Source organism: Ranitomeya variabilis, chromosome 4 (assembly GCF_051348905.1).
Source record: "Ranitomeya variabilis isolate aRanVar5 chromosome 4, aRanVar5.hap1, whole genome shotgun sequence".
Classification (NCBI taxonomy): domain Eukaryota; kingdom Metazoa; phylum Chordata; class Amphibia; order Anura; family Dendrobatidae; genus Ranitomeya; species Ranitomeya variabilis.
In genome coordinates, this window is record NC_135235.1 from 10,625,721 (window position 1) to 10,642,259 (window position 16,539).

Consider the following 16,539-nt stretch of genomic DNA (forward strand, 5'->3'; position numbering starts at 1 on the left):
TCCACTTGCGCCTATTGCGGGCACATGTCAGCTGTTGAAAACAGCTGACATGTCGTGGCGTTGAGGTGGGCTCACCACCGGACCCCACATCAAAGCGAGGCTTCTGCTGTCGGGTGTACTATCCCATCCGATGTCAGAAAGGGGTTAAACACTTTTTATTATTATTATTATTATTATTATTATCTAATATATAAAGCTGAATGTGTGTGTGTGTGTATGTATGTATGTATGTATGTATGTATGTATGTCCGGGATTGGCATCTGAACCGTAGCAGCTACAGCCACAAAATTTTGCACAGTCACACGTCTGGACCCCGAGAGCGTCATAGGCTATGTTGTGAGGTGAAATTTTAACCCCGCGCTTTCCAATTCACCAAACAATTTTGCCCCTATCTACATAATGGGGAAAAAGTGAAAGGAAAAGTGTTGGAGGCGTCGCAGCTACAGGCACAAAATTTTGCACAGTCACACGTCTGGACCCTGAGAGCGTCAAAGCTATATTGTGAGGTGAAATTTTAACCCCGCGCTTTCCAAGTCACCAAACAATTTTGCCCCTATCTACATAATGGGGAAAAAATGAAAGGAAAAGTGTTGGAGGCAAATTAACAGCTGCCAGATGTGAACAAGGGGGACTTAAAGAATGACAGCGATGGCACCAAAGAGTATATACTGTACAGTTGCTAAGGTGGGGCCCCAACATGGGATAATCACACCACCACGGGGATATGAACACACACACAAAATGCGCCACACACTACCACGTGCTCGAACACATATACCACCCTCAGTGCACATTTCACCACACATACACCAACCTCGCCACATAAAAGTAGAAACACAAAAGTCGCCGCTCAAAACTCGCCACGCGCAAAACTCTCCACATGCAAAACTCGCCACACGTGCAAAACTCGCCACACGCAAAACTTGCACACGCAGAAAAATTGCCACACGCAGAAAAATTGCCACATGCACAAAAGTTGCAACACATGCAAAAGTTGCCTCACACAAAACTTGCACATACTCAAAAGGCACCACACATAAAACTCGCCACGCGCAAAACTCGCCATGCGCAAAACTTGCTGCACACAACTTGCTACACTAACCTGTCACATGCAACTCGACACACAAAAAGTTGCTACACGCATGTCGCCACACAAAACTCATCTCACAAAAGTCCCTACATGCATGTCGCCACACGCAACTCAACACACACAACTTGACACACGAAACTCGCCCTAAAACACACACAAGTCTGGTATCCTTCAAAAATAAAAATCTGATTAATAAGCAGACAAACTACAAGAGCAACAAATGTACCATATAGGAATCCGGCAGCTGTCAGTCACATGACCAGTCTATTATGTGTATGTGTGAGCTAATATATACTGCCAGGGGGTGGGCTTACTGTTGGCTGGGGATTTATCAGGCTGCCATTTTAGCTTACAAATACTGAGGTAAAAATACTGACCAAATAACGTGTGAACGAGGGCTAATACAGGAGGAGATGGCATACAGCTATATACTATATACAGGAGATGACACACAGGTATATACTATTTACAGGGGAGATGACACACAGGTATATACTATATACAGGAGGAGATGACACACAGATATATACTATATACAGGAGAGATGACACACAGGTATATACTATATAGAGGAGGAGATGACATACAGGTACATACTACATACAGGAGGAGATGACATACAGGTATATACTATATACAGGAGGAGATGACACACAGGTATATACTATATACAGGAGCAGATTACCTACAGGTATATAGTATATACAGGAGGAGATGACACAGGTATATGCTATGTATAGGAGGAGATGACATACAGGTATATACTATATACAGGAGATGACACACATATATATACTATATATAGGTGAGATGACACACAGGTATATACTATATACAGGAGATTACATACAGGTATATCTAATATATAAAGCTGAATGTGTGTATGTATGTATGTGTGTATGTCCGGGATTGGCATCTGTACCGTCGCAGCTACAGCCACAAAATTTTGCACAGTCACACGTCTGGACCCCGAGAGCGTCATAGGCTATGTTGTGAGGTGAAATTTTAACCCCGCGCGTTCCAATTCACCAAACAATTTTGCTCCTATCTACATAATGGGGAAAAAGTGAAGGGAAAAGTGTTGGAGGAAAATTGACAGCTGCCAGATGTGAACAATGAGGACTTAAAGAATGAGAGCGATGGCGACAAAGAGTATATACCGTACAGTTGCTAAGGTGGGGCCCCGACATGGGATACTCACCACACACGGGGATATGAACACAAACACAAAATGCGCCACACACTACCACGTGCTTGAACACATATACCACCCTCAGCACACATTTCACCACACACACACACCAACCTCGCCACATAAAAGTCGAAACACAAAAGTCACCACTCAAAACTCGCTACATGCAAAACTCGCCATATGCAAAACTAGGCTCACGCAAAACTCGCCACACGTGCAAAACTCACCTCATGGAAAACTCACCTCATGCAAAACTTGCACACACAGAAAAATTGCCACATGTACAAAAGTTGCACCACATGCAAAAGTTGCCTCACACAAAACTTGCACATACTCAAAATGCACCACACATAAAACTCGCCACGCGCAAAACTCGCCATGCACAAATCTTGCTGCACACAACTTGCTACACTAACCTGTCACATGCAACTCAACACACAAAATGTTGCTACACGCATGTCGCCACACAAAACTCATCTCACAAAAGTCGCTACATGCATGTCGCCACACGCAACTCAACACACACAACTTGACACATAAAACTCGCCCTAAAACACACACAAGTCTGGTATTGTCCTTCAAAAATAAAAATCTGATTAATAAGCAAACTACAAGAGCAACAAATGTACCATATAGGAAATACGGCAGCTGTCAGTCACATGGCCTGTCTATTATGTGTATGTGTGAGCTAATATATACTGCCAGGGGGGAGGGCTTCCTGTTGGCTGGGGATTTATCAGGCTGCCAATAGCAACCAATCACAGCTCAGCTTCTATTTTGCTACAGTTAATTAACCTGAGCTCTGATTGGTTAATATAGGCAACAAAGACATTCTCAGTATAACAAAGCTAATATATGTTGTGAAATGCTTCTATTTGCTTAGTTTTTGCCTTTTAATAATTACATTTCTATCTATTTGTTTTGTGGTTTTTGTGTGCAGAATAAATTTTTGTTAACACATTCTATTTTGCTAACAGCAGTCATTAACCCGGGCGAAGCCGGGTAGTACAGCTAGTTATTAATATTTATATAGCACCATTGATTCCGTGGTGCTGTACATGAAAAGGGGTTACATACAAGTTACAGATATCACTTACAGTAAACAAACTTACAATAACGGACTGATACAGAGGGGCGAGGACCCTGCCCCCGCGGGCTTACATTCTACAGGATGGTGGGGATGGAGACAGTAGGTTGGGGGTTGCAGGAGCTCCGGTGTTGGTGAGGCGGTAGCTTCGGTAGTGGTGAGGCGGTAGCTCCGGTGGTGGTGAGGCGGTAGCTCCGGTGTTGGTGAGGCGGTAGCTCCGGTAGTGATGAGGAGGCAGCGGGGTCAGTGCAGGCTGTAGGCTTTCCTGAAGAGATGAGTTTTCAGGTTCCGTCTGAAGGATCCAAAGGTGGTGGATAACCGGACGTGTTGGGGCAGAGAATTCCAGAGGATGGGGGATATTCTGGAGAAGTCTTGGAGGCGGTTGGGTGAGGAGCGAATAAAGGCCCCGTCTCACACAGCGACGCTGCAGCGATACAGACAACGATGCTGATCGCTGCAGCGTCGCTGTTTTGTCGCTGTGTGGTCGCTGGGGAGCTGTCACACAGACAGCTCTCTCCAGCGACCAACGATCAGGGGAACGACTTCGGCATCGTTGAAACTGTCTTCAACGATGCCGAAGTCCCCCTGCAGCACCCGGGTAACCAGGGTAAACATCGGGTTACTAAGCGCAGGGCCGCGCTTAGTAACCCGATGTTTACCCTGGTTACCAAAAAAAGCAAACACTACATACTCACCATCTGATGTCCGTCAGGTCCCTTGCCGTCTGCTTCCTGCTCTGACTGAGCCGCCGTACAGTGAGAGCAGAGCGCAGCGGTGATGTCACTGCTGTGCTCTCACTTTACGGCGGCTCAGTCAGAGCAGGAAGCAGACGCCAAGGGACCTGACGGGCAACAGATGGTGAGTATGTACTGTTTGTTTTTTTTTACATTTACGCTGGTAACCAGGGTAAACATCGGGTTACTAAGCGCGGCCCTGCACTTAGTAACCCGATGTTTACCCTGGTTACCAGTGAAGACATCGCTGGATCGGTGTCACACACACCGATTCAGCGATGTCAGCGGGACCTCAACGACCAAAAAAAGGTCCAGGCCATTCCGACACAACCAGCGATCTCGCAGCAGGGGCCTGGTCGCTGGTACGTGTCACACATAGCGAGATCGCTACTGAGGTCGCTGTTGCGTCACAAAACTAGTGACTCAGCAGCGATCTCGCTAGCGATCTCGCTATGTGAGACGGGGCCTTAAGTGTGGAGGAGAGAAGGAGGTCTTGGGAGGACTGGAGATTACGTGAGGGAAGATATCGGGAGATTTGGTCAGAGATATATGGAGGAGACAGGTTATGGATGGCTTTGTCGGTCAGTGTTAATCATTTGAACTGGATAAACTGAGGGAATGGGAGCCAGTGAGGAGATTTGCAGAGGGGAAGCGGAGGAGTAGCGAGGAGAGAGATGAATTAGTCGGGCAGCAGAGTTAAGGATGGACTGGAGAGGTGCAAGGGTGTTAGCAGGGAGGCCGCAGAAAAGGATGTTGTAGTCAAGGCGGGAGATGATGAGGGCATGCACAAGCATTTTGGTAGATTGAGAGTTGAGGAAAGGACGGATTCTGGAAATTTTTTTGAGCTGGAGGCGACAGGAGGTGGAAAGAGCTTGGATGTGTGGTTTGAAGGACAGGGCAGAGTCAAGGGTTACTCCGAGGCAGCAGACTTCCGGTACGGGGGAAAGCATGATGTCATTAATTGCGATCGATAGGTCAGGTATGGAAGATCTATGGGATGGAGGAAAGATGATGAGTTCAGATTTGTCCACATTGAGTTTGAGGAAGCGAGAGGAGAAGAAGGAGGATATGGCTGATAGACACTCCGGGATTCTGGACAGCACAGAGGTGACATCTGGGCCAGAGAGGTAGATCTGAGTGTCATCAGCATAAAGGTGGTACTCGAATCCATGAGACTTTATGAGTTGTCCCAGGCCAAGTGTATAGATTGAGAAGAGTAGGGGTCCTAGAACAGAGCCTTGGGGGACTCCAACAGAGAGAGGGTGGGATGAGGAGGTAGTGTGGGAGACGCTGAATGTGCGGTTGGTAAGGTAATGAGGAGATCCAGGATAGGGGCGAGGTCTTTGATGCCAAAGGAGGAGAGGGTCTGTAGTAGGAGGCAGTGGTCAACTGTGTCGAAAGCAGAGAACAGGTCTAGAAGGAGGAGTACAGAGTATTGCCTGTTAGCTTTGGCTGTAAGTAGGCCGTTAGTGATTTTGGTCAGGGCTGTCTCAGTTGAATTAAAGGTTTTGAACAACTGTTTGGGGTTGTAGGATAGGGAAGATACGAGGGTTGTGAAGTCGCCTGTTTAGCAGAGGTGAGAGCAGATTTAAAAGCAAGTGTTGCTTGTTTAAATGCAGTGAAGTCGTCTTGCGAATGTGTTTTCTTCCAACGCCGCTCTGCAACCCTGGACACTTGCCGGAACTTTTCAGTGGTGTCATTGTGCCAGGGTTGTCTATTGATACGTCGCAATCTGCCATGAACGAGAGGGGCAGCTGTGTCAATAGCTGATGCAAGAGTGGCATTGTAGAAAGCAGTGGCAGTGTCTGTGTCATGGAGTGAGGATATGGATGCCAGTGGTAGGATGGAGTCAGAGAGTGTGTGGGTGTCCAGGTGTGCGAGGTTCCTGCGTGGGTGCTGGACATGGGTGTCCGGTGAGGAGGACAGGGATGAGAAGGTGAGCAGATGGTGGTTGGATAGAGGGAGAGGGGAGGTGGTGAAGTTAGATAGAGAGCAGAGACAGGTGAAGACCAGGTCTAGTGATTGTCCGTCTGTGTGGGTGGCTGCAGGGAACCACTGAGAGTCCAAAAGATGAAGTAAGGGACAGATGTTTGGACGCTGTTGACTGAAGGGTATCAGTGGGGATCCAATTACAAGAGCTTTTTTCATAGGCTCAAAAAACCATAGTCCCAAACTCCAGTTTGTGAAAGACACAGTGCACAACTGTAGAGGCAGCAAAACCGTGAAATCAGAAAAACCCATATCCCCAAAAGGCTCCGTCGCCCCTCGCACAGTCACCGTTATGTCCACCATCACAGTCTTCCTAGACTCCCGAATGACAATCATTTCGAAGAGTTGGGATGTGAAAATTGTCTCTTCAGAGAGGATTAGCGATACTACAAGTCAATGACCCTTTAACGAGCCTCATCACAAGGCTTAGGGTAAAAACCAAACCAGAATCTCAGTTTGTAGACACGGTGTTTTGGGGTGTGGGCCCTTGTCACTGCAAAGTATGAGATTCTGATTTGGCTAGGTGAGGGGCAAGGTTCAATAATGACTTGTAGGACCGCTACTTCCAATAGGTGGCACTAGAGTTCTAGTCCTCTTCCTCTCTGAAGAGACAATTTGCATATTTAACTTCCCAGAGGAGCATACATGGCCTATAAGTCTCCTCACTCTGACATGTCAGGCCTGGCTTGTCACTTCACAAGGAGAAACGTTACTCCTTAGATTCCAGAAGAGCTGGGATAAAACAAACTAGGTGTAAGACCCCAGGGGTGTCCGATCCCGAGGTGTCAGATCCTGGGGGTGTCACAGGGGACTATTATCTATTAGGTCTGATGTCTGGCATCGTCTTGTGTTGGATCAGCGATGGCGTCACATCTGTTGGACTCCGCTGCTGTCGCCAGTAATTAATCACTCTCATTTCACGCCTTGTACCGGGTAATGACAGTGTTCCTGCGTATTTATAGAGCCAGCGCCAGTTTTATCCTCGGTGTGTTCTTCTGTGTCATCGGTTTTGTGTCGAGAGTCCTAAATCATCAGATCCGTAATTTTGCTGCTTTCGGCTGTGGTTCTGCTTCATTGTTAGTTTCGTAAGTGACAGAACTGGGGGCAGTCGGGATATCTCAGAGGGGGGCACAAAAAGTGACCTCTCTTCTTGGGAAGGATCACCCCATACTGGGCATTTCCACAGTTCGGCAGCTTTCTGATACACTACTGTTTATATTCACCATTTCTCAATATCTTTACTTGCTGAGGATGAAACTCCACTTTTGACCACATCTAGAAACAGAATGTTTTCATGACAGCAAACCGAGATCTTGAGAAGAGTGATGAAGTTCAGGAATCTCCAGATGTATATTACGTCCAGAAAATATTCCTGTCCAAACACAGTATAGCAGTAGTTATTGGAAACAGTCAGCAAGCTGGCCTACAGCCGAGCGCCTTACACTGCAGGATGAGGGAGGCATTCGTATTTTCCCCACCAGATGACTGTATAATGCCTTGTAGTGTGGTGGAGTGTTGTCTGTGCAAGCAGGGAATGCTGGGAGAGTTCAGCTCTGAAGGCTGGAGTGCAGCTGTGGTGTGCGATCATCATCTGGTGGAGTTCCTTGCCTCTACTTCTTTGGTGACATCTGTGAGGTCTTGGGGGGTCTGTCATTCCTCAGCTGCCACTGTGGGCTTTTTGTTTGTTTTCTGGGATAAAAATAACAGTTTAATGGGAACGATTGCTCCTCCTGTGATTAGTGGCCGCACAGAGATGGATTACAGGAAATAAAGCGCGTTACCTCTGACCTGGGAAAGTCGCCCCGATAGCGAGTCCCTCATCATTATGACGACTGCAGAATGTCCGAGAATTGTTCCGCCATTCACAACCAATGTATCAGCTGCTAGGCCTTGTCCCCTCCATCAGAGACAATCATCAGAGACAATCATCAAAGACAATCATCAGAGACAATCATCAGAGACAATCAATCATCAGAGACAATCATCAGATACAATCAATCATCAGAGACAATCAATCATCAGAGACAATCATCAGAGACAATCAATCATCAGAGACAATCAATCATCAGAGACAATCATCAGAGACAATCATCAGAGACAATCATCAGAGACAATCATCAGAGACAATCATCAGAGACAATCATCAGAGACAATCATCAGAGACAATCATCAGAGACAATAAATCATCAGAGACAATCAGAGACAATCATCAGAGACAATCATCAGAGACAATCAATCATCAGAGACAATCAATCATCAGAGACAATCATCAGATACAATCAATCATCAGAGACAATCATCAGAGACAATCATTAGAGACAATCATTAGAGACAATCATCAGAGACAATCAATCATCAGAGACAATCAATCATCAGAGACAATCAATCATCAGAGACAATCAATCATCAGAGACAATCATCAGAGACAATCATCAGAGACAATCATCAGAGACAATCATCAGAGACAATCATTAGAGACAATCATTAGAGACAATGATCAGAGACAATGATCAGAGACAATGATCAGAGACAATGATCAGATACAATCAGTGCACTTTCTCTACATTGTAATCACGCAGGTAAATCCGGACGTGTACTGTGACGCATGCGGATTTACTGCGTCTAATGAACGGCTGCAGATAATGGACATGCTGCGGCTTGTAGTCCCACACCGCGGGGGAGTGTACACAGTGTCAGATAGAAGCACAGCGGGCACAGGACTTATAGAAATCCATCCACTGTGCTGCTATTCCGGATCGTGGGCACGTCCCCTTAGAGGCGTCCTGCCCTATGTGGCCACAAGTTACAATTCCCCCAATGCCAACTCCTTACATATGAGAAATTGTAGATAAAAGTCCGTCCAGCTGATCCTCACCCTACCAGGCAGTTATTGGATGGGTAGAAGAGTGCGCCCTAGTGGACTTACAATTTAAAGAGGTTAAGACCTATATTGAAATATGAGATCTGTAGAGTTCTGACCCCTGGCTCCCCCACAATGAGCTGAAAGCTGCTCTGGCAGTGGCCAAAACTGATTTTCTTTTTCTGTATCCACCATTCCAGCAGTCAGAACCATTTCTCCGGAGTTAAATATTTCCCGCATTCACTTATAATTATATTATTAAATACTACTACCTACAGTCTCCACTAGGTGGAGCTCACTGCACACACATATTTATACAGCCACCACTAGAGGGAGCTCACTACATACAGATATATACAGATATATACAGCCACCACTAGGGGGAGCTCACTACATACAGATTTATACAGCCACCACTAGAGGGAGCTCACTACATACAGATTTATACAGCCACCACTAGAGGGAGCTCACTACATACAGTTATATACAGATATATACAGCCACCACTAGAGGGAGCTCACTACATACAGATTTATACAGCCACCACTAGAGGGAGCTCACTACATACAGATTTATACAGCCACCACTAGAGGGAGCTCACTACATACAGTTATATACAGATATATACAGCCACCACTAGAGGGAGCTCACTACATACAGATTTATACAGCCACCACTAGAGGGAGCTCACTACATACAGATTTATACAGCCACCACTAGGGGGAGCTCACTACATACAGATTTATACAGCCACCACTAGATGGAGCTCACTACATACAGATTTATACAGCTACCACTAGGGGGAGCTCACTACATACAGATTTATACAGCTACCACTAGGGGGAGCTCACTACATACAGATTTATACAGCTACCACTAGAGGGAGCTCACTACATACAGATTTATACGGTTACCACTAGAGGGAGCTCACTACATACAGAATTATACATTAACCACTAAGGGGAGCTCACTACATACAGATATATACAGTCACCACTAGAGGGAGCTCACTACATACAGATATATACAGTCACCACTAGGGAAAGAACACTACATGTTGCTGTGGTCACCAGGGGGCGCTGTACTTGCAGGTTCTCATGTTGCTGTGGTCACCAGGGGGCGCTGTGCTCTTGCAGCATTACTTGGTGCAGTTTCGGGGTCAGGGAACGCTGGATGCATTGTCGATTACTGGATGTGATCAGTGACCTCTGTGAACCTCTACCCAGAGTCGTTACAATGAATCCTTTCCGCTTTCTTTTCCTTGTGTTCTGGTGCTCGGAGTTATCAGCCGTGTGGACTCACTTGGTTGCGCTTTCTTCGCTTTGTAGCCATTGAATGAAGGCGTTGCGGTATTTGGGGTCTTTGTCGGGGGCTCATTATTGGGGGAGACTAGAGTCATAACCCGGATTAGTCGTGTCCTGTCTGTCATGCTGGGCTTATCCCGGCGGCCGCGGTCATTCCTGCGGATTGTCTCTATGGCAGATCTCTGCAGTGGTCTTGTAAGGACGATCTTCATCTGACTCCTGGGGGCTTCATTAGTCGTTAGGAGCCCGACCTTCATCATAGAATTGTGTAATTGTTTCTAGTTATTTCCCATAATGAAATGTCAGAGACGGTGGAGTCTGACTACTGATTGCTGACACAGGAGAATAGTTGTCAGCGAAACAACAGCCACAAACTACCACAATGTAGAAACATCCGGATTGTATCAGCGTCATGGGGGGACAAATAACATTGAGTGGGAAGAGGGTCATGCAGTGAGGATGATGGGAGTTATCATCTGTCTCCATGGTCTCCTGGCTGTGCCGGCCGAGTGTGATACCATGTACTGAGCTCTGGGGCCGAACCGAGAGCCCCCCGAACCGAGAGCCCCCCCGGACCGAGGCCCCGGAAATCCACCTGTTACACTGGTGGTAATTAGTAACATGCTGAGCGAGTGTTGTGGGAGGGCGCTGTATCTAATCCTCTCCTGTGTGATACTGTCTGCTGAGCTGTGTATCTAATCCTCTCCTGTGTGATACTGACTGCTGATCTGTGTATCTAATCCCTTCCTGTGTGATACTGACTGCTGAGCCGTGTATCTAATCCTCTCCTGTGTGATACTGTCTGCTGAGCTGTGTATATAATCCTATCCTGTGTGATACTGTCTGCTGAGCCGTGTATCTAATCCTATCCTGTGTGATACTGTCTGCTGAGCTGTGTATCTAATCCTATCCTGTGTGATGCTGACTGCTGAGCCGTGTATCTAATCCCATCCTGTGTGATACTGTCTGCTGAGCTGTGTATCTAATCCTCTCCTGTGTGATACTGTCTGCTGAGCTGTGTATCTAATCCTCTCCTGTGTGATACTGACTGCTGATCTGTGTATCTAATCCCGTCCTGTGTGATACTGACTGCTGAGCCGTGTATCTAATCCTCTCCTGTGTGATACTGTCTGCTGAGCTGTGTATATAATCCTATCCTGTGTGATACTGTCTGCTGAGCCGTGTATCTAATCCTATCCTGTGTGATACTGTCTGCTGAGCTGTGTATCTAATCCTATCCTGTGTGATGCTGACTGCTGAGCCGTGTATCTAATCCCATCCTGTGTGATACTGACTGCTGAGCTGTGTATCTAATCCTATCCTGTGTGATACTGTCTGCTGAGCTGTGTATCTAAACCTATCCTGTGTGATGCTGACTGCTGAGCCGTGTATCTAATCCTATCCTGTGTGATACTGTCTGCTGAGCCGTGTATCTAATCCTGTCCTGTGTGATACTGTCTGCTGAGCTGTGTATTTAATCCTATCCTGTGTGATACTGACTGCTGAGCCGTGTATCTAATCCTCTCCTGTGTGATACTGAATGCTGAGCTGTGTATCTAATCCTCTCCTGTGTGATACTGTCTGCTGAGCAGTGTATCTAATCCTATCCTCTGTGATACTGTCTGCTGAGCCGTGCATCTAATCCGGTCCTGTGTGATACTGTCTGCTGAGCCGTGTATCTAATCCTATCCGGTGTGATACTGTCTGCTGAGCCGTGTATCTAATCCTGTCCTGTGTGATACTGTCTGCTGAGCTGTGTATCTAATCCTATCCTGTGTGATACTGTCTGCTGAGCCGTGTATCTAATCCTTTCCTGTGTGATACTGACTGCTGAGCTGTGTATCTGATCCTATCCTGTGATACTGACTGCTGAGCTGTGTATCTAATCCTCTCCTGTGTGATACTGACTGCTGAGCCGTGTATCTAATCCTCTCCTGTGTGATACTGACTGCTGAGCCGTGTATCTAATCCTATCCTGTGTGATACTGACTGCTGAGCTGTGTATCTAATCCTATCCTGTGTGATACTGTCTGCTGAGCCGTGTATCTAATCCTATCCTGTGTGATACTGACTGCTGAGCTGTGTATCTGATCCTATCCTGTGATACTGACTGCTGAGCTGTGTATCTAATCCTCTCCTGTGTGATACTGACTGCTGAGCCGTGTATCTAATCCTCTCCTGTGTGATACTGACTGCTGAGCCGTGTATCTAATCCTATCCTGTGTGATACTGACTGCTGAGCCATGTATCTAATCCTCTCCTGTGAGATACTGACTGCTGAGCTGTGGTGTATCTAATCCTCTCCTGTGTGATACTGTCTGCTGAGCCGTGTATCTAATCCTATCATATGTGATACTGTCTGCTGAGCTGTGTATCTAATCCTATCATATGTGATACTGACTGCTGGGCTGTATCTAATCCTATCCTGTGTGATACTGTCTGCTGAGCCGTGTATCTAATCCTCTCCTGTGTGATACTGTCTGCTGAGCCGTGTATCTAATCCTATCCAATCCTATCCTGTGTGATACTGTGTGCTGAGCCGTGTATCTAATCCTATCCTGTGATACTGACTGCTGAGCCGTGTATCTAATCCTCTCCTCTGTGATACTGTCTGCTGAGCTGTGTATTTAATCCTATCCTGTGTGATACTGTCTGCTGAGCTGTGTATCTAATCCTATCCTGTGTGATACTGTCTGCTGAGCTGTGTATCAAATCCTCTCCTGTGTGATACTGTCTGCTGAGCCGTGTATCTAATCCTCTCCTGTGTGATACTGACTGCTGAGCTGTGTATCTAATCCTGTCCTGTGTGATACTGACTGCTGAGCCGTGTATCTAATCCTATCCTGTGTGATACTGACTGCTGAGCTGTGTATCTGATCCTATCCTGTGATACTGACTGCTGAGCCGTGTATCTAATCCTATCCTGTGTGATACAGTCTGCAGAGCTTCTGTACCTAATCCTGGTGAATGATACCCTCGCCTTCTAGGACGGTGCGCTCGTCGCTCACTGCGCTCTCGGGGTACAGGGGGAGATTTCCGGGGTAGCCGGTGCCGGTTGCTGAGCTTTGTGTCTGTTTGCTCCGCAGGCGGGGGACAAGCACTATCACCCGAGCTGTGCACGATGCAGCAGATGCCACAAAATGTTCACCGAAGGAGAGGAAATGTACCTGCAAGGTAAGAGGGAGGCGTGAGGCGCTGAGGAGCCTCCTTGTGGCTCCGCTCTGTCACTTCTCATCTATAAGTTACAATGGCAGAGACTGATATAAGATGTGAGAACACGGAGTCGCTGGGGGCGCAGCCTGTATTAATATATTAATATTCCATGACCGGATCACATATTACCACCACATAGTAACCGAATAGTACCACATACAAGGGACAAATACTGCCACACCATGAGCGGATCACACATTCCACCACATAGTGACTGAATAATACCACATACAGGGGACAACTACCGTCACACTGTGACCAGACCACATATTACCACCACAAAATGACTGAATAATACCTCATACAAGGGACAAATACCGCCACACCATGACCAGACCACATATTGCTACCACATAGTGATCGAATAATACTACATACAAGGAACAAATACAGCCACACCATAACCAGACCACATATTACTACCACATGGTGACCGAATAATACCACATACAAGGGTCAAATACCATCACACCATGACCAGACCACATATTACTACCACATAGTGACCGAATAATACCACATACAAGGAACAAACACTGTCACCATGACCGGAACACATACTACTACCACATAGTGACCGAATAATACCACATTCAAAGAACAAATGACATCACACTGTGACCAGAGCACATATTACCACCACAAAGTGACTTAATAATACCACATACAAGGGACAATTACTGCCACACCACAACCGGATCACATATTACCTCCACATAGTGATCGAATAATACCACATACAAGGGACAAATACCGCCACACCATGACTGGATCACATATAACCACCACAAAGTGAACACATATTACCACATACAAGGAACAAATACCACCACACCATGACCAGACTACATATTACTACCACATATTGCCCGAATAATACCACATACAAGGGACAAATACCATCACACCACGACCAGACCACATATTACTGCCACATAGTGATCAAATAATACCACATACAAGGGACTAATACTGTTACACCATGGCCAAAACACATATTACTAACACTACCACATAGTGGGCGAATAATACCATGTACAAGAAACAAATACTGCTACACCATGACCAAATCACACATTACCACCACATAGGGACTGAATACTACAAAGGAGCTTTATACATAGCATACAGTGTGTAGTTTCAGTGTACAAATAGTACAGTGATCACCGGTGACATTATACGCAGGAGCTCTGTATATAGTGTATCAGTGTGCAGGTAATACAGTGATCATCAGTGACATTATACACAGGAGCTCTGTATATAGTGTCAGTGTACAGGTTATACAGTGATAATCAGTGACATTATACACAGGAGCTCTGTATATAGTGTATAGTGTACAGGTATTGCAGTGATCACTGGTAACATTATACACAGGAGCTCTGTATATAGTGTCAGTGTACAGGTAATACAGTGATTACTGGTGACATTATACACAGGAGCTCTGTATAAAGTGTACAGGTAATACAGTGATCACCGGTGACATTATACACAGGAGTTCTGTATATAGTGTCAGTGTACAGGTAATACAGTGATCATCAGTGACATTATACACAAGAGCTCTGTATATATTGTACAGGTAATATAGTGATTACTGGTGACATTATACACAGGAGCTCTGTATATAGTGTACAGGTAATACAGTGATCACTGGTGACATTATACACCGGAGCTCTGTGTATAGTGTACAGGTAATACAGTGATCACCAGTGACATTATACACAGGAGCTCAGTGCACAGTGTACAGATAATAAAGTGATCACCAGTGCCTTTATACACTGGAACTCTGAATACAGTGTATAGTGTACAGATCATACAATGTTCACCAATGATATTATACACAGGAGCTCTGTATATAGTGTCAATGTACAGGTAATGCAGTGATCACTGGTGTAATTATGCACAGGAGCTCTGTATATAGTTTATAGTGTACATGTAATACAGGGGCTCTGTATTGTACAGTGTACAGGTAATGCAGGGATCACCAGTGACATACACAGGAGCTCTGTATATAGTATATAGTGTACAGGTAATACAGTGATCACCAGTGACATTATATGCAGGAGCTCTTTATATAGTGTACAGTGAACAGGTAATATAGTGATCACCAGTGACATTATACACTGGAGCTCTGTATATAATGTCAGTGTACAGGTAATATAGCGATCACCAGTGACATTATACACAGGACCTCTGTATGTATATACAGTGTATAGTGTCAGTGTACAGGTAATACAGTGATCACCAGTGACATTATACACAGGAGCTCTGTATATAGTGTCAGTGTACAGGTAATATAGCGATCACCAGTGACATTATACACAGGACCTCTGTATGTATATACAGTGTATAGTGTCAGTGTACAGGTAATACAGTGATCACCAGTGACATTATACACAGGAGCTCTGTATATAGTGTCAGTGTACAGGTAATATAGCGATCACCAGTGACATTATACACAGGACCTCTGTATGTATATACAGTGTATAGTGTCAGTGTACAGGTAATACAGTGATCACCAGTGACATTATACACAGGAGCTCTGTATATAGTGTCAGTGTACAGGTAATATAGCGATCACCAGTGACATTATACACAGGACCTCTGTATGTATATACAGTGTATAGTGTCAGTGTACAGGTAATACAGGGATCACCAGTGCCATAATACACAGGAGCTCTGTATGTAGTGTATATGTCAGTGTACAGGTAACACACTGACTCACTGGTGATGTCTCTAGTTGAAGTCCTGTAGATTGTAAGCCCGCAAGGGCAGGGTCCTCTTCCTGCTGTACCAGTCTGTCATTGTTAGTTTTGTTTACTGTAAGTGATATTTGTATTTTGATGTAACCCCTTCTCATGTACAGCACCATGGAATTAATGGTGCTATATAAATAAACAATAATAATAATAATAATAATAATAATAATAAAGTCCCTCATCTTCATCCAGTTCAGGCCGCCATCACTTCTTCCAGTCAGGACTCGTCTCTGCAGAAAATAACACAGTTATCTAGAGCACATTCCCCACTTTTTTGCCAACTTCTACACTACGCCAGATGAAGGAAAAAAGT

The 16,539-nt window shown here is 45.5% G+C and overlaps 1 protein-coding gene across 13 annotated transcripts in view; it reads left to right on the forward strand.

The window, feature by feature from the left end:
• ABLIM1 (actin binding LIM protein 1) overlaps window positions 1-16,539 on the forward strand; it is a 333,708-nt gene that overhangs the window by 232,113 nt on the left and 85,056 nt on the right. For all 13 annotated transcript variants that reach the window (XM_077257935.1, XM_077257934.1, XM_077257941.1 and 10 more), the window contains one exon: window positions 13,344-13,431. In XM_077257935.1, coding sequence (XP_077114050.1) covers window positions 13,344-13,431 — 88 coding nt within the window. The remainder of the gene's footprint in view (window positions 1-13,343; window positions 13,432-16,539) is intronic.